General features: G+C 43.5%; 1 protein-coding gene across 1 annotated transcript in view; it reads left to right on the top strand.

The window, feature by feature from the left end:
- Window positions 1-27,105, top strand: part of LOC137293440 (uncharacterized) — a 69,727-nt gene that overhangs the window by 17,110 nt on the left and 25,512 nt on the right. The window contains exons 3-5 of the mRNA XM_067823978.1: window positions 2,998-3,228; window positions 6,958-7,200; window positions 7,453-7,668. Coding sequence (XP_067680079.1) covers window positions 2,998-3,228; window positions 6,958-7,200; window positions 7,453-7,668 — 690 coding nt within the window. The remainder of the gene's footprint in view (window positions 1-2,997; window positions 3,229-6,957; window positions 7,201-7,452; window positions 7,669-27,105) is intronic.

Below are 27,105 nucleotides of genomic sequence, written 5' to 3'. Positions count from 1 at the left end.
ACCACGATCATGCAATCTTGTAGTTCCACAGTTCCTTTCGTCTTGTTCCCTTACCACGATCATGCAATCTTGTAGTTCCACAGTTCCTTTCCTCTTGTTCAATTACCACGATCATGCAATCTTGTAGTTCCACAGTTCCTTTCGTCTTGTTCCCTTACCACGATCATGCAATCTTGTAGTTCCACCGTTCCTTTCGTCTTGTTCCCTTACCATGATCATGCAATCTTGTAGTTCCACAGTTCCTTTCCTCTTGTTCCCTTACCGTGATCATGCAATCTTGTAGTTCCACAGTTCCTTTGGTCTTGTTCCCTTACCATGATCATGCAATCTTGTAGTTCCACAGTTCCTTTCCTCTTGTTCCCTTACCATGATCATGCAATCTTGTAGTTCCACAGTTCCTTTCGTCTTGTTCCCTTACCACGATCATGCAATCTTGTAGTTCCACAGTTTCTTTCGTCTTGTTCCCTTACCACGATCATGCAATCTTGTAGTTCCACAGTTCCTTTCCTCTTGTTCCCTTACCACGATCATGCAATCTTGTAGTTCCGCAGTTCCTTTCGTCTTGTTCCCTTACCACGATCATGCAATCTTGTAGTTCCACCGTTCCTTTCGTCTTGTTCCCTTACCATGATCATGCAATCTTGTAGTTCCACCGTTCCTTTCATCTTGTTCCCTTACCATGATCATGCAATCTTGTAGTTCCACAGTTCCTTTCATCTTGTTCCCTTACCATGATCATGCAATCTTGTAGTTCCACAGTTCCTTTCCTCTTGTTCCCTTACCGTGATCATGCAATCTTGTAGTTCCACAGTTCCTTTCCTCTTGTTCCCTTACCATGATCATGCAATCTTGTAGTTCCACAGTTCCTTTCCTCTTTTTCTCTTACCATGATCATGCAATCTTGTAGTTCCACAGTTCCTGTCCTCTTGTTCCCTTACCATGATCATGGAATCTTGTAGTTCCAAAGTTCCTTTAGTCTTGTTCTACATTATCCTGGGCACAGATCGTCATCTTCATCGTAGCTGGAGCAATGTAGTACTGTCATAACCATGACCTTTACACTTGCGAGCAATTACGTCAGTGAAGGTTTAGGTTCCGAATTCCTACAGGGTGTTTAAGTGTTCTGTTCCTATGATCCTTCCTCATCTTACAGTGATCGATTGGTACTGAGTTGAGCACCGGGCCATATTCCCTTTCACCGCTATTGAGGGGAATTGTTTCGAAGCAGGGGCTGTCTGTATTAAGGTCTTTGACTTTGATTCTCTGTGGTCGTCTGATAAATCGCTGTGAGGTGGGTCTACCAGCCAAACTGTGTCCTTTATTCTTTAAGAAAACCACACTGACTGCCACACCCTGCGGTATCTGTTTTGTTTTAAGCGAAGAGGTTTATACATCTATCACAAGTAATGGAGTGTAACATATATATCAGGAGTTGGTGCTTTCTCCAAGCGGTCTTCTGCAATGCGTCCTCACTGTTGTGTTAGACTCGCGGTAATCTGTAGCCCACCATCCAGCCGTGGGGTACATGCATAACATGAGATGGGACAAGTTTTAAATATTTGAAAATTTCACTGTAATTTGTATACTAGTATTTATAACACACTCTTAAAAATTGAAACGCAGAATGAAATTCAGAAATAATACTTACAACTTTGTACATATATGCAACATATGATTGTGAACGGTTTTATCAATCAGAATTGTCATGATGTGCGTGGATGTCATGCAGAATGAATATCAGGCACAATGTTCACAACGTTCATCGATTGTCGATTTTGTCAAACAACGTCGACAAATGACCGTTCAAGATCAGGAAGACCTAGAGTCTACCCACACGTACTCAAGATCGGTACATCCGGGTAACCCACCTACGTGACCGCCCGAAGGTTGTCCGATCAGATAATCAGGAACCGTCTCCTAGAAGAAGGGTTGCGTGCCAAACGTCCAAACGTTGCCCTCTCCTTGACACGACTATATCGACGTCGACGACGTGTATCACGGTGTTGCCATGAAACCTGGCAAACTTGAGGCGCATACGGTTTCGCGATGAATCCCGTTATCTCACCAGGCGACGCGATGGTAGAGACCGTGTCTACAGACGACGTCATGAACGTTTCGCTCCTAACTGCATCAGACGGATGGACAGATTCGATGGGTATATTGTTATGATGGGGGGAGCGACCTCATACATCCGCAGATCAGAACTTGTGCTTGTCCAAGGCAATCTGACGGCCAATTGATACATCGACCAGATTCTCCGTCCGCACGTCCTTCACCTTATTGACCGTCAACGGCAGCTCTTCCAACAGGACAAAGCCAGGCCCCACACAGCATGTGCCACCGTGGACTACCTGGCCAATAACAGTATCAGTACGCTCCCGTTGCCCTCCAGATCCCCGGATCTATACCAAATCGAACACCTTTGGGATCAGATCGATAGACGGGTACGTCGACGTCGTAATCCACCACAGAATCTTCAGCAGTTGGTCCACATGCTTCCACAACAAAACATCCAACGACTGATTCGGTCTGTACCCAGGAGGTGTCGGGCAGTGGTAGCCGCTGGAGGTGGTCATACGAGGTGTCACTTGGTTCGCAGATTGCCGATGTTTCAGTTTTACAGAGACGATGATAAAATGACCTTGATGATAAGATGTTTTGAATAAATGTATTATAAATGCTACTGTATTTAAAATGGTTTAAAACTCATGAAGATCTGGGCTAGATTTGATCCTCAGCAAGCATTTTTTGTCATACGAGGTGACAAACGAGATCGGATGGTCAGGATCGCTTTCTTGGCACATGTCATCGTATCCCCATTGTGTAGATTGATGCTTATGCTGTTGATCCATGGATTGTCTTGTCCAGACCTGATTATTTACATACAGACCGCCGCCATATAGCTTGACTATTGCTGAGTGCGGAGTAAAACCTCGCCTCGCCTCGCCTCACCTCACCTGACCTCACCTGACCTGACCTCACCTCACCTCGTTTCAGGCAGTTCCTACAAAGGTACGATTAACCTAGCAAGACACAAGCCAGCAACAGCGAGCTCTGTGTATGGGCCGCTGCCTAGAGTTGCAACAGACGGTCTCCCCAACACTGACTGGGGGTCTGGCAGTTGTTTTGCTGTGAGAGAAAGCGACAATCATCCGTGGTGGCAAGTCGATCTTGAAGTGTCCAGTTATGTCGATGAGGTTGCCGTGACAAGCAGGAGTGACTGTTGTCGTGAGTATCATGTTACGGTTCAGTACCCATGTACACTAAAAAATGACTATAATTTGATAAAGTTGTATCAGTTCTTCTAACAAACTGCACGTGACATGTTCTCATTGAGAATGGGACTGTACTTATTCCCCACAAAACTTTTGAAAAGGCGATAAGACTAAAATTGATCATGCATATATTACATAATTAAATAGCGAATATACCCAATTTCCATAACATACGGGTCAAAATAAGTTAGGGATATTGGAATGTTTTTATTGATATTTTATCAGTTTGTGAATGAATAAATAAATCATTATTCAAAATTTCAAAATTTGCATATATCCCTAATTAACCCCATACCTAAAATTAGTAAATCTATCATATGAACTAGTATAAGCTATACATTTTGAGACATAATTGTACTGGTAGAATTTCTAAAAATACTCTTTTCGTCTGGTATTATTCCATATTTTCGGTTGCGAAAGATTGTTTGTTTAGTAAGCAATATTATGTTTAAAGGATCACTTCGATTTCCCTTTAATCCAAATAGTATGATTTATGGGGTAAGTATGGGGTATGAATTTCCATTGTAAATTCGAGGCAGATTTCTTGACTACTGACGGGAAAAGAGTGATATAGAACAGCTTGCTGCCCTTATCAGAATGTAACAGTTTATGAACGTAGTAAGGTGCTATAGGCAATTCTAATAAGTGTCGGGTAGCAAGAGCATAATATGTTAGTAGGTGCGTCACGCAACTGATCATACTTAGGTAAGATAAGAAAGTGGCATTGCAGTGAAATTCAGTTACACATTCACATTTAAAACGAAGCGGAACGATATGTGCAATGGCAATGAACGTGATTACAGCATGGAGATATACATGTACCCCAAGGCCTTTCTTTAGTGGTCTTCTCGGAAAGTTTGGAGTATATTCAACGGTATTTTAGATTCAATTCAGCGCTAAGAAAGTTGACTCCATGGCGATTAACCAGTGTGGATAATGCAAGGGGTTTTCCCATAGGAGCATTCATGAGATAGAGGTCCAGAGCAGCTTTCAGTCATAGCACCCCTCTACTACCTATGTTAATTCAATGGAATAAATAGGCGTTATGTTATTTTCATTTTTCTTTAAGGTATTCTAATAATCCTTCACAGTCGTCTTTAAAAGTTCATTACTTAGGACGTCACCCATGAATGAGGTGATTCATTAGTGACATTCAAATAGTCCTCCAAGACAAGAATTATTCCCTTAGGAACCGTTAGGGTTCAAAACAATTCGTCAGTCCATTGCTATAACTAATAGTCCGAGTACAATCTATCAAAAACAAATGCTATTGATGATCTTTCTTAACCTGGACGTTAAGGATGTAATAGTCCTCTGAACGGCTTTTAATATTAGCTTACTACCCATTCAGCCACCCAGTCAGCCACCTAGACCGCCTAGCCTGCTCAGCTAGGGAAGTCGCCGTGGTTGAGCGGGCTAGGCGGCTGACTTTGTGTACTGGCGATTAGGTGCCTGACTCTGAGGGTGCGGGTTCGAATCCCGGATGGGACTCAACCAAAACTTAGAATTTGTACTTTACTGAGAAAGTGAAATCCCAAATATGACATGTGCTGGACTTGGAGTATGTTTATAGGACTGGTTAAAAGCATTTCATGATATTGGTGGGGCAGAGTGGAAGCTTTTTATCATTGACAGTTGCAGAACGAATGAAGAGATGACCCAAAAGAGCTCGAGAGCCATGTTGTAGTATTTAGCATTGTCGGGTGATCATTTGAAGCATAGTACTCACTCCAAACTTCAGCTCGGTACTGACAGACCTCAGAGAACTGATGGAATGAATCGCATTATTTCACTGCCAGAGTAGGAATTTGTTAGAAGAAGATTAACGAAAAACAATCTTATCACAACAAAACTGAATGAGAACATGTCAGAAAGGTGTTATCCCCAAATGAAACACACACAGTTCACCCTAAAACAGACCGTCCCATTGCCGGTCAGGGGAGATATAGTGTTGAACGCTCTATTTTTCATGCTGATACTGTTCTTGGTGATAGATTGTAAAGGGTATGTCTTCTCAGACACCAATCCCCATGGATAGACTGATACTCACGGATACACTGATACCCGTGGAGACACCAATCCCCTTGGATAGACTGATACTCACGGATACACTGATACCCGTGGAGACACCAATCCCCTTGGATAGACTGATACTCATACCCGTGGAGACACCAATCCCCATGGATAGACTGATACTCATCGATACGCTGATACCCGTGGAGACACCAATCCTCATGGATAGACTGATACTCATCGATACGCTGATACCCGTGGAGACACCAATCCCCTTGGATACACTGATACTCACGGATACACTGATACCCGTGGAGACACCAATCCCCATGGATAGACTGATACCCGTGGAGACACCAATCCCCTTGGATAGACTGATACTCATGGATACACTGATACCCGTGGAGACACCAATCCCCATGGATAGACTGATACTCACGGATACACTGATACCCCTGGAGACACCAATCCCCTTGGATAGACTGATACTCACGGATACACTGATACCCGTGGAGACACCAATCCCCTTGGATAGACTGATACTCACGGATACATTGATACCCGTGGAGACACCAATCCCCGTGGATTTACTCATACCCGTGGAGACACGCAAAATCGTGGATTCACCGATAGAATGCACAGTATACAGTATAGATACACCACAATGACCCCCAATGAAGACACCAATACCCATGGATGCACTCTGATATCCGTGTATACACAAAACGAACACCTGTGGATACACCGAAAAGACCACAATGGAGATAGGAAAAACATAGATACATGGATACACCAAAACCCATAAACATGCCGATAACCATGGACATACCGAAACGATCCCAACAGAGATACCAATACCCGTGAATACACCAAAACTTGTGGATACACCGAAACGATCCCAACAGAGATACCAATACCCGTGAATACACCAAAACTTGTGGATACACCGAAACGATCGCAACAGACATCATTTGATGCCCCGCTTAATTCTGTTTGTTTTATGTTGGCTGTGGGGTTGGAATTGGAGTAAAATGGTTTGGGTTGACACACTATAAGCACTGCAAATCTAAACTAAACTGTCCTGCTAATGATATACAATATGGAGGAGACGGATGTTGTCCACTTACCGAGCTTACCAAACTGACCAGAACAGAGACACCAATACCTGTGGAGACACACTAAAACGACCCGAATGGAGACACGAATACCCAGGGATACACCGCTACCGAGGAAGACATCATTTGCTGTTCTGCTGAATTTGTGTTGTATTATGGTGGTTGTGTGGTGGAACTGGAGTTAAAGGGCTTGATGATGAGGTTGTTGCCATATGTATACTGTATAAAAATACACTACATAGATACTGGATATTTAACCAACTGTATTTAGTATCCCAACTCGTTTCTTCACTGACCTGAGCCGTTCGGTCAGATTCTGGGAGTGACAATAGCATACTGGTAAACAATAGCTGTTAAATTGACCTGTTAAATCAGTCTGTTAGAGTATGTCAGTCTGTTGCTGCTGGCTGGTAAAACTTAAGGAAATGACCTAAAAAGAACACACTCACACTCACACACACACACACACACACACACACACACAGAGAGAGAGAGAGAGAGAGAGAGAGAGAGAGAGCAGCCACAATAATAGTTGTCATCGTTCTTTGTTACAGCTGAGAGATTACATGACTTCACCCTGGAGGTGTTTGACAGAAACCCGATCACCTCAACAGACGCCAGGGGTGTGCTGTGTGGAACCTACAATGGTGCGGTCACACATCCAGGAAAGACTGTCACTGTAAAATGTGTCTGTCCTGTTAGAGGACGGTTTGTCCGTCTGAGGGGGAGAAAGAACAGTAAAGGTGACCTCCTGCAATTCTGTGAGGTCAAAGTCTTCGGATCCATTATTCCTGGTGGTAAGAGGAGATTTAACGTATGAGGCAAACTGTCATTTATGTTCACGTGGACGTTCAATAGCTCTCCGAAAACAGATATTTACATTTGTTTGCCATGTATGTACATAATGACAACCCCACACAATAATCAATCTGTATAATATACGACAGTCCATAAGAGATCGCACATGTTTTCTTATGTAGCTACAAGAGAGTTAACGATATTGTTTTGTCATGGAGCAAATGCTATTGTATGTTTGGTACACCATGCAGGCACATTTAATCTGGCTAGAGATAAGCCAGCAACAGCGAGTTCTGTGTATGGGCCGCTGCCTAGTGTTGCAACAGACGGTCTCTCCAACACTGACTGGGGGTCTGGCAGTTGTTTTGCTGTGAGAGAAAGCGACAATCATCCGTGGTGGCAAGTCGATCTTGAAGCGTATTCCCAGGTTGTTGAGGTTGCTGCGACAAGCAGGAGTGACTGTTGTCGTGAGTATAATGTTACAGTTCCGCAACTATGTGCTATAAACTATACTCAATCAAATATTGACATCTGTTGACTGAATCCCAGAGTGGAAGTAGATTGGTATAATTACTGATAATAGGGAATGTCTACCTCCCATCTAAATGTTCCACACAGAAATGTATGGGAGTGCTATCAATACGAACGTTGTAATGTTACTACCTATAGTCTGTTTGCAGTGAAAACGTACCCATGAAATTCACTTTCAATGCCAAAGTAAATAGAATAAAATGAAATTACGATTGCAAATCGTGATAGTTTTACCTGTTGAACATTTAAATCTCAGGATCTTATTCAACTTAGGATAAAAGTCGTTTAACGAACGATCAAATCGTTAATACTGGTTTGTATTAACAGAGTATGCACATTAGATGAAACACTAAGAACAAGTAGGACTGGTCTAAGTTAACGGTCCTCATGGATGGCACATGCATTTGTTTCACTGTTACAATACAAATGACAAGTGAACTTCGTGACACGATTGGCAAGAAATCAGTCTTATGTTATCCCCTCGTCGAGTAATTGATTTTTATGGCACGCCTTCAGGGTCACAAAACTATTGTATGTACATCCCTTGCCCGAGGTTCTGAGGTTTATTGGAACGCCGATAAGGTGAGAATCTCCAACTCATGATGGAGAGTGAAGGTTGCTTGGAAAGAGACAGTTTTAAAGGAGATTCTGCAAGTGAAAACCCTGAAAGAAATGGGGAACGATTATCTCAACAAGAAACATTAGAAACATTAGAAAATAGTAAAGAAAGGGACCCGTGAACGGCCACCTCCTCCTGGTGGGTGCTGGGTAACGCTGAGAGTCGTTCACCTTCGTTGTGTACCCGGGGGGATATTTGGTCCAGCAACCCGTTTGCCGTGGGTTGCGGCCATGTGTCGGCAGAGAAAGGGATCCTGGTGGTTGAGGGCAATAGGAACCTGTAACCGTGTTCCTATTGCTCAATATACCACTTTGGCCCTGACTTCGCCTAGACGGGTGCTTGAATTGGCCCGGTTCAACCAATCGGCTGGTCATGCCAAGCCCTGTTCATGGAATATATACGTATGTCATTGCACAAATTTCATTTGGACTTTTAATTTCGATGTTGGCCTATTTGTTCATCGACAAAAATCGACAAGAATTTGTTCAAAACAAGAATCAATCAACCTGAAATATGGACACGGTGTCACTACATGCACATTTTCTGTTGTGTGTGTTTTCTCACCACAGTGAGAACATAAAAAATGCACCAGCTGCTCAGGTGACCATTCATCATTTTCTAAACAGTGCCCTAGACAGAACAAATGGACGTAAACAAAATAAAATTTACTCAAAATATCTCCTTTTCTGAGGCAAAAAAAACTGGTAAAGGGATCTGATCTTCCAGAAAGTTATGCTCGTAAGCAAAAACATCATCTGAGTCTAGCTCTAAAATAACAAAATCAACCACTGGCTTCCAGACTACCTTGACTTGGGTAAATTGCGACTCTCCACAGCTTTTGTACCCTGCTATATCATCTCAGACTGAGGAATCACTTCCTAGTACATCAAAGTCTTCTGATCACAAATCATCATCTCAGTCACACTCAGAGTCTCAATCGACAGCTGATAGTCAACAAACTGTTATTAGTAAACCTAAGCCTAAGCCTGATGCTTCAAAACAACAAAGTGGCAGAGCCCAGAAATAAAATTCAGTTTTTCAACAAATATGGGTCTCTTGAAGACATGGACGTATCTGAAAACGTCCATTCTAGAGCACATAGCTTGTCGCCCCCCAAAAACGTGCGGGGTAGATCCCTAATAAATCCCCCCAAAAGAGAGAGTTTATTCCAATAATATTGTACAGTGGAACTGCAGAGGATTGAGGACTAATTTACATGAGTTACAGCTATTAATCCACGATTTTACACCTTCTGCGATCTGTCTCCAAGAGACATACTTAAAACAGACAGATACATTTGACCTTCGTCATTTTAATGCATATCATTGTTTTTACACCTCCGGGTGATAGGGTCACTGGAGGATCATCCATTCTAATCAGACAACACGTTATCCATAGCCCTGTTTCACTTTTTACTAATATGTAGGCTGTAGAATTACTTTACATGTAGCATTTACACTATCCTCTCTCTATATCTCGCCTTTGAAGTTTGACAAAACTGATCTTCAAGCTCGATATGACCAACTCCTGCGGTCCTGTATTATAGTGGGAGATTTAAATGGGCACAACCCGCTCTGGGGTAGTGTAACTGCAAACGCTTAAGGTAAATTGTTGGAGGACTTTTGTTTTGACCATGGTTTATGCGTTTATAATGATGGTTCCAGCACATATTTACACTCTGGTACAGGGACCTATTCTGCTCTCGACCTGTAACTCACAAATTCAGAACTACTAAATGAATTCGAATGGTCAGTACACGATGACCTCTGTAAAAGTGACAATTTTCCTACTATACTAAAACCTGTGACTCCATCAGATGTACCTCCATGATCAAGGCGGAATTTTAAAAAAGGCTAACTGGGCTTTGTTTGCAACACTGTGTGTTGCAAAACTTAAACCTGACCGTTTTATTGACGTTCCTGGTGCTATTAAATGTTTTGCATAGCTGATGAGTGTATACCAAATACCCCTGCAGTTCCAAATATTCGAAAACCATGGTTCAACGATGACTACAAACAATCTAGGAAGGCAAGGAAAAAGGCAGAACATTATTTTCGTCACCATTCTATGGTGCATAATTTAAATATATTAAAAAGTTTAAATGCTAAAGCGCGGCGTACGTTTAGACAGAATAAACGTCAATCTTGGCACAATTACGTGCCCTAAATAAATTCTCGAACACCACTGTCCAAGGAATGGAACATGGTCCAGAAAATTAAAGGTAAAGGTACTAAATCTAGTGTCCATCATCTGAAACATGGAGATCAATTGCTTACTGATAAATCGGATATTGCCAATAAACTGGCTGAAACTCTTGCCAAACAATCTTCCTCTTCTAATTATATGTCTAAATTCCAACAATACCAAAAACAACAAAACAAGAAAACTATTAACTTCAGTTCTGATAACGGGGAAGACTATCATGAACTATTTTCTATTCCTGAGCTCTATACTGCTCTTCAGCAAGCCCACGATACTGCTACAGGAGCTGATAACAATAACATACGTCATCAACTCCTGAAGCACTTACCAGAATCCTGTCTTCAAACTCTGTTGAATACTTTTATGATATTTGGACATAGGGTAACTTTCCTCCCTCGTGGCGTGACGCTATAGTAGTACCAATACCTAAACCTGGACGTGATTATACAGATCCGTCAAATTATCGACCAATTTCACTAACTAGCTGTTTCGCAAAACCATGGAACGACTTGTTTGGTACTTGGAAACAGATAACCTTATAACCGATATACAATGTGGTTTCCGTAGAAATAGAAGTACTGTCGATCACTTAGTGCGTTTGGAATCGTTTGTTAAAAACGCTCTAATCAATAAACAACACGCTGTGTCTATCTTTTTTGATCCTTGAGAAGGCATGTGATACAACTGGGAAATATGGCATTTTAAGAGATTTACGTAACTTCGGTTTACGAGGTAGTTTGCCTCAATTTATAGCCAACTCTTTAAATAACAGACACTTTCAAGTCCGAGAGGGTTCTACCTTGTCTGATCATTACGATCAGGATCAGGGCATTCCGCAAGGCAGTATTTTGTCTGTCACGCTTTTTTAGTATAAAGATAAATAGTTTATCGAAAGTCTTAAACGATTCAATTGATGGATCGTTATTTGTGGATGATTTTACTATTTCTTGTCGTGGGAAAAATATGCAACGGCAACTGCAGTTATGTTTAAACAAAACAGATAAATGGTGTCTTGAAAATGGCTTTAAATTTTCTTAATCCAAAAGTAATTGCAAACATTTTTGCCGTAAATATAAACTAAATAATGACCCAGAACTGTTTTTAAATGGCACTCCCACCAAAGTAGTCCAGAGGCCAAGTTCTTAGGTCTGACTTTCGACTGCCATTTAATTTTTCTTCCACATATCAAATCCCTAAAAACTAAATGTCTGAAGGCACTTGATGTATTGAAAGTCGTGTCTTATTCAAAGTAGAGAGGTGATCAAGCTACACCTATACAGATCACTTGTCCGTTCGAAGCTTGACTATGGCTCAATTGTGTATGGTGGAGCCTGCAAAAGCAACTTAAAACTATTAGATTCTGTCCATCATCAAGATCTAAGACTTTGTCTTGGCTCCTTTCGAACTTCACCTGTTGACAGCTTGTATGTCGAGGCTGATGAACCATCTCTTGAGCAGCGACGTATAAAATTACTTTACAGAACGTAACAAAACTAATTTATATTCCAGTGAGTTTTCAATCCTCTGTATGAGGCTTTATACAAACAGAAATCTTGGTCTCTTGGTGTAAGAATATAACCACTTATTTCTGCTGCCAGCATTGAGCTGGATAATATAGCCCCTTTCCGTCTTCTTTCTTCTCTACCTTGGCAATTGGTTAGGTCAGAGATTGACCTGACATTACGTAGAAGATCAGAAACTAATGAATTACAGTATAACCAGGAATATAAACAATTAAAACATAAATATTGCAATTATAAATCCTTATTTACAGATGGGCACAAGGACGGTGGCACAGTGGCTTGTGCCACTGTCACTGGATCCAGAACAATATCTTCTAGATTACCAGACAACAGCTCTATTTTTACAGCTGAAGCTAACGCCATATTAACGGCTCTTAAATATGTTCAAAGACACCCTAAACATAAACAGACTCTCTTTCTTGCCTTCAGGCTAGTAAAATATTTCTTGCAAACGTCCACTTTTAATAGAAAGTATTGAATTGTGTAATGATCTTGCTATTGGTCAGTACGACATCGTGTTCTGTTGGTTACCCAGCCATGTAGGCTGACCTTGCTGCTAAAGCGGCACTCAGCAAATTTGTGACACCACGTCTTTTCCCTTACACTGATTATAAAGCCACCATTAGATCTTACATCCGTGATCTGATGCAAAAGAGGTGGGACTCACAAGTAGGTATAAATAAATTACATGCGATAAAACCGTATATTGGTTACACCTACTTGGACTGTCAGTCCAGATTTAGAGAGGTCATCATGCGATGTCGCATTGGCCACACAAGATACACGCACGAATATATATACTAAAAGGTGAGGATCCTCCGTTTTGTATCCCTTGTGATGAAAGAATCACAGTGAAGCACATCTTACTTGACAGTGTCGAGTATTCCATCACAAGGGACAACTGTTTCAAATCAAGAACAATGAAGGACCTTTTTAACAATACTAGTTCTCATTTAATTCTTGCATTTTTAAAAGAATTATATCTGTTAACTGATTTGTAAATAGATAAATATTTTATAATTGGAAGTTTAAGTTAGTAACTCATTTTGCTAGTGGCTGTACCGTCAAAGGGGGTTAAAATATTGTAAATTTATTGTCCTCCTGAGAGGATACGTAAGTCCTGAAACATTTGATGTGAATTTAAGTTTTCCAGGTTTTTAATCGTAGTATTTTTGTCATTTTAATTAATTCTCTACGTAAAAGCCAATGGCTGAAGGGATGGTGTAAATCCAGCTAGGGTCCATGTAGGTAGCAAAAGTAATGTAAGTCCCCATGGTCCCTAGTGTGGTGATCTAGTTGTTGGCAATCTGAAGCCCATTTTTATATTGTATTGTCCTCTACAGTTGAATTGTTTTAGATCTAATTACTAGTTTTACGTTCTCTGTGATATAGTTGGTCGTACTGTCCTTCGTTGACAGATTTTATAACGTGCCATTAATTAATATATAGTTTTGCAATTAATCGCTCTCGTCACGATATGGCTGGAATATTGCCAATGTGATGATAAATCTTAAATCACTCACTCATTCCTACTTGCTTACCTTAACACGTCCTCAGGTGTCACCCCAATAGTAAACAAACCTCCGTATGGCATTCAAGAAAAATGTACAGCTCATGCTGTGAAAAGATGATGCAGTGTGACATTTCCTCCTTTCCGTGTTTTATTAACTTTATACGATTACATGAGCAAGATGAAATATGACCCTAGTTTTGGGTATGAAGGTCAAAGTCACGTTCCTTCATAAAGGGCAAGTGAACAGTTGTACCTTCCTTCAAGGAACATTGTGTTAAACAGAAAGACTGATGTTACAGCCAGTAAGACTGCTTATTTCAGGGCAGAGCAGGCCCATGTCCAGTGAAGTGTCCTCTGCAGGAGACAAAACATTCTCTGAAAGATTGCATGTCTTTTCGAGCAAAGCCTTATATTGAGGGAAAGCTAAGAACTCCTAACGAAGTGGAATGTGCGTTTGCGATGTGTGTCAACAGAACACCAGGACTCTGTAAGACTGTGGTGAAATATGAAGAATGTGGGCGTATGCGTCACTTATCTGCCTTGCATAGAGACCCCTGGGAAACGGATAGAACAGTCAGTGTGCACAAATCCATGGCAGGGAGAGAAATTCGCAAGGAAACTAGCCCCCAGAACATTCTGTGCAGAGGATCCACAGATCTGCAAAATCATGTGCGAAAATGACATCCTGAAAAGACCATCAAGGCCTATGCAATCATTGATGATTAGAGGAACACAACGCTTGATATGAGTGAAGTCCTTGACGTGATGGACATTCATAGTGACAAGATGTCATCATGATCAGGGCAAACCTGATGTCTGGCAGAATAGCAAGGGATTTGTTGCAGAACCCCATGATGGTTTTGCAGAGTTACAGCTTCCGGTCTTGATTGAAGGCTCTGATCTGCCAGACTACAGAGAGGAGATACTGACACCAGATGTCGTTAGTTGTGATCCCCATCTATCTCACATTGTTGGACTTCTCTGCTTAGATCTTGCTGTAAATTCCCAGGGATCTTACTGAGGCGCGCCACTTTCTCGACCAGGGAATAGAACTCCTTCATCACCATATATGGTTAAAATCTACCATTAGCCTGGGTTGTCATTAGAGAAATGTGCCACGGGAAAATCCATCCTCCAAACAGTGTGCATGTCAACAAGACTCATGTTCTAAATGATGAACGAACAACTTTGTCCACACCTAGTCTAAACAACTATACTGTGAAGAAAATGAGATTGGACTGTCTCCTGAGGAGAAATCTTTTTCTTCGTGTAATGGACACTAAAATACATCAGTACTATGAAGGAAATTGGGTTTCCCATTACCCTTTTATGAATCCAGTTCACGTCAGCCAAACGCCACTTTGCCAGCCGTGAAGAGAGCTGTAACATTGGATCAGAAGTAGTATAGGGAATGATAGTCCGAAAACACTTTTCAAAACCCCCTCTAAAAAGCCTCATTTACTAAATGAGGCTTTGGTGGGACCCTTAGCTCTTGCTATTATTGCCCCTACTACAAAGCTACGCCATCACGTTTACCGTGACTTGGCAGGCGGTAACACTGTGCCGTACGGTACGATCAATAATTCTTCTCTTACAAAACCCCTACCCGGCCCACCCCTCAAGTAGTACAAGTTAGGTTCGTCGGCTTTCATATCCACTTTATCTATGTTGTAAGTTTTGACTGACCATATAGGATCGGTGGCTCGCTTACGGCTATGTTATATTTATATCGATGAAACAGTTTAACGTGAACCGCCTACGATCTCTTTGGTGTTCATAATAAAGGCTTGCTGGGCTTTTTGTATTCCCTGTGCTATGTACTTTTTTTTCTCGTCCTCGCTGATAGCAGACTTACGAGACTTGGATCGAATATCTTGTTTCATTCCGTTATATTTTTTGAGTTCAGAGAGGATTGAACTAAACTCCTCTTCTGAGATCTTACTGTCAGAGAGTGCCGTGGAAATTCGCTCACTCACTGTGTTGAGTTTTGCTTCGGCCAGAACCCTGATCTCGTCATGTTTCAATGCCTTACGATTAAGTCTGCGTGATACTAACTTAAGCGCCAACCCTACCAACCCTGTCACCCCAGCCGTTATTTCAATACCTAACACTATAGGTGCAGCCACGATGGTGGTTAACAACCCAACGCCTGCCGCCCCTAGCCCCATGCTGGTTGCCATAAGGGTAGTGTCAGCCCCATCCACGATATTGAAAGCTCTATTGTATTTTTTACATAGTGCTTTCCGCGTGTCACGGTCTTGTTCTAGTTGACGTTTTACATCACATAACTGCCTCAAGCGGAACCCATCTACGGTTTCTAACGTCTTAGCTACTTCCTCTACGACTGGGTACAGACCCATCCTATAATATATATTTTGAAAGATATTTTAATTGGGGTCCAGTTAAAAATCTATCAATGTATTTGAAGCCTATAAGTTCTAGATTATTAGTCAGGGTAATAGGTGAGAGGCTAATAAAATATCCTATTCTAATAAAAACCCCACTGAGACTTATTAAGTGGTTTATAGGACCCGTGGTATCCTGTTGTATAACAATACGACAATAATCGTTTGTGTAATCCCAGCGTATTGACACCCCGGGTAAAATTTGGTGTACTATTGGGGGGTCTCCATCGAATGAATCCGTAAAGAAGACTTCTATGATGAGTGTGAAAGGGGGGGTTATTATTTCAGGATTACTAAATGTTAATTTATTTTCGAAGAAAGTTGATAACCCTTTTTTGTCGTAACCATCAGATTGTCTGTGTGATAATCCCCTCTCCGGAATGAAATCCCCGGCCCAGATACCGTTGTTCCTAATCTTAGTGATCCAATTATTTTCGTCTATTGTGATATAAGGTGAGGTGGGTGTTAAGTTGATCAGCCATTTAGGTTTTTTAAAATCTGGTAACGGCACCGGTCTGTACACGTTGTCTTTGAAGTGCAGGATGTATAATTCATCTTCCTCACCAGGCTGATCGAATCCCTCTGTATCTCCCAGGTCGTTAAGTGTAGTGTTGGGATGATGACTAGTCATTATTATACTATTATGATATAATTTCCAACTGGTTTTCTGATAATAATTCAGGGGTTAACTTTATACCCATGAAGTGTATGTTGTCAGGTAGGAAGATATTGATTAGTGATATCTTATTTTCCACGATCACGTTGACCCCCTGCAGACTGGTCTTGGAGTCGACACCCACCCGCACGTAAACGTTGCAAACTTGATATTGGTGTCGTTTCACCCACCCGAGTTTGATCCCCTTCACGATCTCGACATCATTCACCGATGGTTCCCCTAGGTAGACTTTGATGAATAGTGTTGAGTTTGCCGGTAGACTCTCTAGTATCTTGACCACACCTTCGAATTCAGACACCAACTGCAATTTCACGTTTTGTATGGCTGGTTTACTCGATAGCATGTGGGCTGCTATAGTGTTGACTGGGCTGACGACTATGCTACGTCTCTGAGTTGGGACGTAAGCCACGAGCAGGGTTCCATTGTTCACGACTTTGTTTAGGTGGTTGTCTTTGTTATCCGTGAACACGTAAGGGGAGACGAGTCTAATATTGAGAAACCATTTGTTATCGGGTAACAACACCCACTTGTCATCTTCGGTGAAGACGAGCATATATGGTTTGTTTTTGACGACGGTAGTGCTCTCAACATCGTCTAAGTCGAACAGTTTACCTCCGAATGATGGGTATATTCTCCAGTTGTCATCACCGGTGTTGACGAGGGCGTACTTAGTGTTGGCTGTTGCTCCTGTGGTATCTATCATATCACTTAGGGCTCCACCGGAGGAGACTTCAACGCGTTTGTAAATGTTGTTTTTCAGTTGCAAGGCGTACGTTTTACCATCTACTCCGGGAGCGTCGAAACCGCGTGTGTCTCCGAGGTCGGAGATCCCGATATTGACGCATTTTTTCACTCCAGGCCCTTGTGCGCTGGTCATGTTACGTGAAGCGTTAAGCTGAGGTATCCTATATTTACAGGATTATGATTTATATCTAACACCGATATTGTCAGTTCAGGTATGTTGCCCTGGGTTAATCTCTTATACTGCCGTGGTGAAAACGACTCGGTTCTACCGTCGTTGAATTTTTCAGTTTTCACCGGCACTGCTCTCAATATAGTGGAAGGGTGACCTCCTTGAATGTTATACGTTGTGCTCACCTGACCGAGATGAATGTACAGCTCTCGGTACGGTACTAGGTCGGGTAACTTCGTGCCTGTGACGGTTGTTGTTGGTTTTATCTCGTCAGGAGACATACCGAGTATCCTCGCTAATGGTCGGCCTAGCCTCAATGAGGTTCTTCCGTTGTTGATTAACACCACTGTGCCGTTTGAGTCGTTCATCTTGAGTTCAGCTCCCAGGGGTTTGAAGACCTCATCGTTTAGCGAGCACACGCTGTAGTAGCCGTCAGTTATTTGACTGCGAGTTCCACTGACGAACAGCTTATTGTTGCTGATATTAATGTTAGTCCATTGCGGTAGGTAGGTGATATCGCAGAGTGCGACTTCGAGTTGACCTGACGTGTTATCGATCGCGTGCGTCAGCTGAACGGCCTCACCGCTCGTTATTCCTGGAAGTGTTATGTACATATTACATATATATTTATTATATAATAGTTTTAAAATGTATTCCCCTGGTGTGTTTTACCCTAAACTGGACGTAGATTTCTCCACCATGAAGATCGTGGTTGCTCCTGGGTTGTATTTCAATGCCAAGTTTATAGATATGCCTGATAAGTATAAGCTTTCGGTGACTAACATTGAGGCAGTCCACGCTTGGTTCAACAACCCTATGCAGTTCTGGCAGAACCAATTCAACTTTGCCGTGTGGTGCGCTACAACGGGGTGTGGTGTGACATTGACCGACACTCGGCGTGGGCCGCTGAGTCAGTCTGTGTTCAAGTTCCACGTGTACTACCAGGTCAGACGTATCCTTAAAGAGATCAGCGCCCCCCTCCCACAGGACAAAGCGTGGGACGCAACAAACAACCCATACGATAGACGGGCCTACGAACGTATTTGCAACGAATTCGAAATAAACCCGAAGACGGATTGGCGTTTGCCGGGGCTGAACCACGGGTTGGGTATTCCTTACGCTCATGGGCTCTCGCCAAAGGCATTTGACAAACATATACTAATAAAATTTATGCAACGAAAAATGTTTAGTACGGAACGTTTTTCCCATGCATTAGCTGATCTTGTTCCTAAACCTAACAAATCTGGGCCAAAACCAGTGAAAGATGCCAGTGATGATTTACTGACACTAGGTATACTTAGGCAGGACTTTGCTTTGTCGAGTAATGAATGGAGGGATGATCGTATGGACTTTAAAAAAGGTGGTGTTGGTTTCACAATCCAGAAAGTGGAGCAGGAGCAGTCAAACACAGACGGGTGGAAAATGTTCATGCTGGACACGTCGAAAGGATTCACTCGTGCCGGGGTAGTCAGGTTGAACGACTCGATTCGAACGTACGTGTGGGCGCTGTTGGGTGCGCAGTCGATGACGCGTTCCAACATCCTCGGTAAGGGAACTGCTTACGACGCTCAGACACAATTCGTTTCCAACGTTGAGGATGCTATCAATTCTCCAGTTGATCTCCCGCGGGCTATCGAACGCTACCAAAACGTGTTAGAATACGCCAGGTCGAAAGTCGACTACGTGTTCGGCGTGGGGTTGTACATGGCTCCGAGTGATATGCAACTGAGAATAAAAAAAGTGGTGGGTTATAACAACAAAATAGTCATAGCCACGAAGGATCAAAAGTTGGGTATCAACCCCGATATTAACACCACCTATATCCCACACATCCCACCACGTGAAAAGGGTATAGTTGCGTCGCCCCCGGAGCCTAAAGTTCATGTGGAGGTACCCCCCACACACTCTCATATTCAGGCTCAGCAGCATATTGATAGTAAAACGGCCCTGGTGGTTGGTGGGGTAACTTTGGGACTTATTTGGTTAAAGATTTCTTAGCCGCTACGTACACCAGACCCGCCACGGCGACGATGGCTGCCCACAGGTTTTGACTGAGCCACATAGCAGTTTTAGACAGAGCGCTCAACAACCACGAGACGATGCTACCCAGTATGCCGGGAAGGGCTTCGGCGGCTTTACCAGCCAGTTTAGCTAGGCCTTCCCCGAGTTTTTTAATCCAGTCTTTAACACCACCACCACCACCGCCTGGAGTTCCACCGCCGGCACTTGGGGGTGTGGGGGCACCCCCCACCAGTGACACCACGAGGGTTGATATAATGAAACCCAATGCAGTCAGAATGCTGGCGATGGTGATCCCTTGCTCCCGGAACAATATCCTAATCCTGTTGGCTAAAGTTGTATCCTCGTTCAGTATTCTATCGATTGTTTCCCGAATACGACTGATCTGGGATCGAAGCTGTTCACGATTCGAGGAAGCGGATTCCAATCGTGTACGTCTCTCGTCTTCTAAATCGCGTAGTCGTTCATTGATACGGCGTTTCATATCATCGTTTTCAGTTTCGTTGAGTTTGGTTTTTTCCCTAGCGATGTGCTCGTCGATTTCGTTCAGTTTCCCCATGTTGTTCACGAGTTCTCCACGCACGCGTTTCACGGCTTCGTCTAAGCCGCGCAGTTCCCTTACCGGAAAGTCAAACCCCGGTAACGGTTTGTCCCAGTAGGTGCTCAACAGTTTTTCTATGCTGTCCGAGGCTTCTGTAGCACGCTGTGGTGTCATTTCATCTCTAGTGGTGAGGTGGGATCTGGTAGCTTGCAGATCTTCTTTAACGGTCTTAGGTATTGCACCACCGTAATCAGGCATGTTTAGATGTTCAATGATAAATCTAGCACCACCATTGCGGCTGGCTAGAGTTGACAAGGCCAGTGGTTTTTTATTGCTCTTGTTAAAGAGGTCAACCCCTGGGGCAGACTTAAGACGTAGAACACCCTTTGTATCAACAAAAAAATTCTTATGGTATATACCATTTGGTTCAACGTAGTTTTTATCACTTTTTAAACTTTCGTAATAATCATTTACCGTTGTTTCTAAAAGTTGTTGGCTCAATGGCAAACTAGTAAATGAGGTCTCCTGCTCATCAGATGCCTGGGCACTAGCGCCCCGCATATCATCCATAGGTATGTCTTCATCCATTAGTATTTAAATATATTTTATTTATATATAACAATGTACGGTAGAAAATTAGATCCTTTCAGAAAAATGAGAGAGCCATTAGGTGCCAGAGCCGTGCGACAGTCGGTGACCATCACCAATAATCCCAGTAAGATAGACCAGAACCAAACTCTGCTGGTTAGATTTCCAAACCTTGGTGAGAATGACCTCATTGTACCAGGCACTGTTCGACTGGCGTTCAATATCACGTTGACCTCCGACAACGACAAACGCGAGCTAGTGCGGAACGTGGGTCGAGCTATCATCAAGAAAACGACCGTCAAGATCAGCGGTAACGAGGTGCTGAGCATCGACGACAGCGACGTGTTTCACTGCTACAAGGATCTCTGGAAAAGCGAGAGAGAACGAGTCAATGATGTGTACCAGGGTATCAGCAAATCAACCCGGGCGCGCATAGGGTACGTCTTCACGACAGACCAGCAAGACAAGCTATCGGACGGTGAAAAGGCTATCGCTCTAGCATACGGGAATCGATTCTGCGTGCCGCTCGACTTCGAGTTGCTCACGGGACACGCGCCGTTTTACCAGGCCGCGCTGGGTGATAGGCTCGAATACGAGCTCACGTTTAACGACTATAGCAAAGTAGTGCGTACACCGAACGGTGATGAGGCCAGTTATGCCATAGACAACATCTCTCTGGAGTTCGACATGGTCACTAGCCCGGAGCTGGCCAGGCAGGTTCGAAGTCAGTACTCTGGGAAGATGGCTATACTGTACGATCGCGTACTGAGACATAGATCAGTCGTGCGAGATAAGAGCGACACTGTGTGGAATATCAACCTGAACGTGCCGGCGCGATCGATGAAAGGTATCCTGGTCGTCCCCGTGGAGGATTACGATCCATTCCGGAGGGACAGCGAGAAGTTTTTCAACCCCGAGATTGAAAAGGTGGAAGTGACCATCGAGGGCGTACCCAACCAGCTGTTCAGTCATGGTATGAGACCACACCAGCAGTGGGATGAGATAAAAAAGCTACCAGTGGGGGATTATATAACAAAGGACCTGGACCTAGGCTCCGTGCAGATCGGTGAATACCTGACCACCAAGTACGCCTTATGGTTGGACATGCGATCCACGGATGATGATAAACTGCACGGTAGCGGGCGCCGTATAGATAACGGCAGCGAAGGGATAACCATCCAGATTAATAAGAAGGCCCAAACCGCTGGTAAGTTGAAATTATATCTGTACGTTATTATGGACGCGCAACTTAATATAGACAATGGGAGATTCGTGCAAGCCATCTATTGAGGGGGGACACCCCCCCCACACCCCCCGAGGGTACCCACCACTACCCACTGACCCACACTGCGCTATCATATGCGGGCAGACTGGTTGTGGGAAGACAGTTTTCGTGTTGGATATGTTGGAGGGTTACTACAAGGATGTGTTCGATAACATCGTTATCATGTGCCCTACTCTGAGCATGAATAAAACGTACGCGCGACCTTGGGTGATGACGGACCCGGACGTACACAAAATCGACCCTGGAACACGCCTGCAGGACTGGTTGAAAGCTCTTCACGAGAAATTTAAAGGGGAACCGACGCTGTTCATACTGGACGACTGCAGCGCTAATCGCGAGATAACAAAAAAGAGAGACATGCTATCGTACCTGGCCTTCTCCGGCCGGCATGCAAATCACAGCGTCTGGGTGCTAACGCAGAAGTTCAACTCGGTGTTGAAAGACCTCAGGGAGCAGACGCGATGGGTGGCCTTATTTCACTGCAAGGACAGGGATTCGTTCGAGGAGTGTTTGAGAGAGAACGATGTGATGAGTAAATTAGAACGGGAACGGGTGAAGAAACAGCTCGCTGAAACTAAACACGCTAAGCTCGTACTAAAGACCGACCAACCAGTAGCATATAGAGTATACTAAGCAAAGCTAAGCTAAAGCTAAGCAAAGCTAAGCAAATGCTAAGCATAGCTATGATATTTGAAGTATTTGTCGTGTGCAACTTAACCTTCATTTCTCTGTGTTTTGTCTGCATCGGGTATTATATAGTTAAAACTAAATCTTACTTGTTATATTATAAGATGGAGTGTGAGGAATTGCTCGAACAGTTGGTACCTGGGGGTACGGCAGGCCCCACTGATGACAAGCGAGAGAAACTGGTGGCGTTGGCTGTTGGCGGCAAAGCCAAACATTACTTTGGAGACTACACTCCGGATAAAATTAACAAAATGTCAGCCGAAGAAATCGATAAGCTGTACGCTAGATACGAGTCCCGGCTCGGAGCAGAAATGACAAAAACAATAGGATCGGCTATGACCCAGATATACACCGGTATTGTATCACAATTCCTTCCCATTCCACCAGAGCGCCGACTTTACCTATGGGAGGACCTCGAGAAAGACCCTTTTATCGAACACGCCGTGAGCTCTATCAGCTGCGGGTTGTACCACAAATATGGTATGTTGTTGGCTCCAGTGACGGCGGCGATTATCACGGCAAAACATTGTCAATTTGAGAGAAAGAATAATAATAATAGTATAGATGGATGCTGCACAGGAGGAGACCCCAGTGGTGGTACCCCCCACACCCCAAACAGTGAGTCCCGAGGTGACGGTGGAGACCCCAGTGGTGGTACCCCCCACACCCCAAACAGTAACCAGGCAGAAGAATCCTAAGAGAGTAGCTGCCGGTAAAAAACGGTGGTGTAACCAACATAAAGTGACCAATCCAACCCGACTGTTGTTGGCTGTAGGCGTAACTGCTGCCTTGGCTATCTCGTGGTTATATACACGTGAGGGACGTGAGGTGGTACCTGAGGTGGTAACCCCCACTGTGGGGGGTACCCCCACCGTCGACCCGCATATCATGTTATAATTTAAAATATTTTTATATATACATAATGTCTGAGGGGAAAACGTTCGTCAACGACGCATACCACGCCACAGTGGTAGCTAGTCTAGCAGTAGGGTACGCTCGGTTAACTAAAATGGTGCTTAAACAACCAACTATCAAGCTAGATTTCAACCTGCAGGATATGGGTATGCTCATAATGAACCTTGGTATGGCGATGGCCACAAAAGACATCCTAGTAAAACAAGGAATAATACCTGATAATATAATGAAATAAATATAGGGATGGCCACGATAGCTATGATGGTCGGTGGGGCGTTAGTGAATGCCCTGGCATTTTCCGGGAGTAATTTCCTCTTCTCGAAACTACGAGATGATCACGCGGCTGAAATACAGGAAGAAAGGAAGCGACACGATCTCGCTACTGAGAAATTACAAAGAGCACAGGCCGAGTACGCTAAAAAACGCCTCCAGAGGATTGATTTTATTAACGAACAACTCACGCGTGAAAACCATGCCGTTCAAACATTCAACGATGTCGATGAAGCAATGAAAGAATACTATCTACTAACTGGTAAACAATTGGAACCGCTCAATAAACCCACACTCGCTCAGTACTACACACCATCCAAGGGACAAATGAATCGTGAACTGGGCTTCATAGTGTTGGGTATAGCAGCTACTGCGTTGGTTGCAAAGCAATTAAACTAAAATACCTATATAAGTAAACATGAGACCCGCTCCATACCGATGCGAATACATACTTATGGGGAAGACCGAGGCCTGTGGTAGGAAATGCAGGAATCAGGGGTTCTGTTGTTTCCATATGGGAAGTCCTAACTACACGTGTTCTGTGTGTGGTATCGGGGTTAAAGGGCACTACTGTTTATGTAAAGCTCACGGAGCGAACGTAGTCAGACATCAACTCATATACGAGAATAAAAAAGGCTACATAAAAGAACGTAGGCGACTGCTCAAGATAGACTCCAATTAGAGATTATACACACCTACGTATAGCTATGTCTGTGGAAAACATATTCAAATATGAACTGGCCTTATGGGGCAGCTTCAGATTTAAGATAATAGTGGACGTGGTATGGATTAAAGAGGGTGTTAAGTATACTCACCCCTTCGAATGGGAGCGGGATATCGCGTCTCAATACCATATAGAACGTTTTTCGAGTATAAGTGAATACAAGGAATACTATACCCAAGGCGAGTACTGGATTGAAACAGCCACACTATATATTTTACCAGGTACGTGGGACGATTTGACAGAATGTCTAGAATTGTACCCGGCCACCAGAAAATATTTTTTAAGAGTTACTGCCGACCAATTAGACATTGATTCTCTTAGGTGTAAACACTATGGCTACTGTGCGCGAGCTCAAGCGGGCCGCAAAGCAGAGAGGTGTTATCGGGTATTCTAGAATGCGGAAGCCAGCATTGTTGAGATTACTAGGTTTAGAAATCCCTCCTACGGTAAAACAGTTAAAAGCTCAAGCGAAACAACTTGGATACACGGGTTATTCAAAACTGGGGAAAGCCGGGTTAACCACATTGTTATCACATACCCCAGTAGCACGTCCAACTGTAAAACAACTGAAAGCCGAGGCACACGATTTGGGTTTAGGCGGGTATTCTCGTATGAGAAAACCACAGCTTGTAGAATTATTACGACAGAATAGAGCTGTTGACCTGCAGTTCGTGCGCACTGAGCACGCCGTAGGCAATTATTTGAGAGGTTGGCGCATGCACATTGATAGAAACATAGACATTACAGATATTAAGCCTCTGATAGCTGATAAGGTCAACCAGGAACTAAATAATCTAGGAAGTATCAAGTTTCAGATCACAGTGAAAATGTCGCTCGATAAGCAGGTTGGGAGTACCACTGAGTATGTTCAACCTTACTTCCGAGGCAAACAAGAGGTCGTCACACATGCAGAGACCATTGACGCATCAATCGATAATAGTTTTCAGCAGATACGAGAATACCTAGAACGCTACACGCACATGGGGTCCGGGTGGGCTGTAGATAAAATCGATAACGTCTATCTAGATATAGCTAACTACGTGCCGTTCAGAGGTGGGTCATACCTAGCCTTGTCTCCCTACTATAAGAACAAACAAGCCATAGTAAACGTTAAGAATAGAGGAAACGATTGCCTGAGGTTATCTATCAGGTCAGCCTTATTTCCAGCTGCCACTAATCCGAACAGACCTTCTAATTATCCACAGGACGATGGGCTCAACTGGGATGGTATAGATGAACCCACCCCAATATCCCAGATCACTAAAGTAGAAAAACAGAATAATCTGGCTATAAATGTCTTTGGACACGAAGGTAACACAACAATAGTACATAGGGTCAGCCCGGTGAAGGATTGTCAAGTTATTAATTTATTCATGATTCAAAAAGGTGAAAAGTATCACTACACGTGGATAAAACATCTCAGCCGGTTGTTGCACGACCAGTCGAAACACGTTGGGGAAAAACACTTTTGTGTACGATGCCTACACTGTTTCAGTCGGGCCGATTTATTAGAATCCCACCTGGAGGATTGCCAAGGTGTTGGGCAGACGGCCATACGAGTCGACATGCCTAAGGAAGGTGAAAATATCCTAAAATTCGACAATCACAAGAACCAAATGTCTGTGCCTTATATAATATACGCCGACTTCGAAGCCTTGGTGGTAGGGGAATCATCCCCCAGTGGGAGTTTCACACACAAAACACAAGAGCATAAAGCCTGTTCGTTTGGATACATTGTCGTCCGTTGTGACGGGGAAACGAAAGCTCCGGTAGTGTATAGGGGCCCTGACGCGGCTGAAAGGTTTCTAACGTGTTTACAGGAGGAAGAAAAAATTATTAGGAATGCATTGTATAAAATCGCTCCAATGCGTATGACCAGAGCCGACAAGCTAGCTCACGCCAGTAGCACTAACTGTCACGTGTGCGACTCGCCACTTAACGGTGATTCGGTGAGAGATCACTGCCACATAACTGGTAAGTATAGAGGCGCCGCTCACAACGCGTGCAACCTCAAGCTTAAAATCAATCCTAAGACAATAAACATCCCCGTTGTCTTTCACAACTTGAGAGGATACGACTCTCACTTGATCATGCAGGCCATCGCGAAAATCGATGGTAATATAACGTGCATCCCAAACAACATGGAGAGATACATCTCCTTCAGCTTAAACGGACTTAGGTTCATTGACTCGTTTCAATTCCTCCTGTCGTCACTCGACAGTCTGGTCAAGGCCAACAATACCTTCCCTATCACAGATCGATACACAGACGCCGAGACTAGACACCTGCTCATGAGGAAGGGTGTATACCCATATGAGTACATGGATAGTTGGGCTAAGTTCACCGAGACCAGACTACCTCCTATCGACTGCTTTTATAGCAAGCTGAATGAGGCGTCCGTCTCACGAGACGATTACTCGCACGCGATTAACGTATGGAATAAACTGGGTTGTAAGAACCTGGGTGATTATCACGACCTGTACTTGAGGACAG

Source organism: Haliotis asinina, chromosome 8, assembly GCF_037392515.1.
Source record: "Haliotis asinina isolate JCU_RB_2024 chromosome 8, JCU_Hal_asi_v2, whole genome shotgun sequence".
Classification (NCBI taxonomy): domain Eukaryota; kingdom Metazoa; phylum Mollusca; class Gastropoda; order Lepetellida; family Haliotidae; genus Haliotis; species Haliotis asinina.
This window is presented reverse-complemented; position numbering and strand designations above follow the sequence as displayed.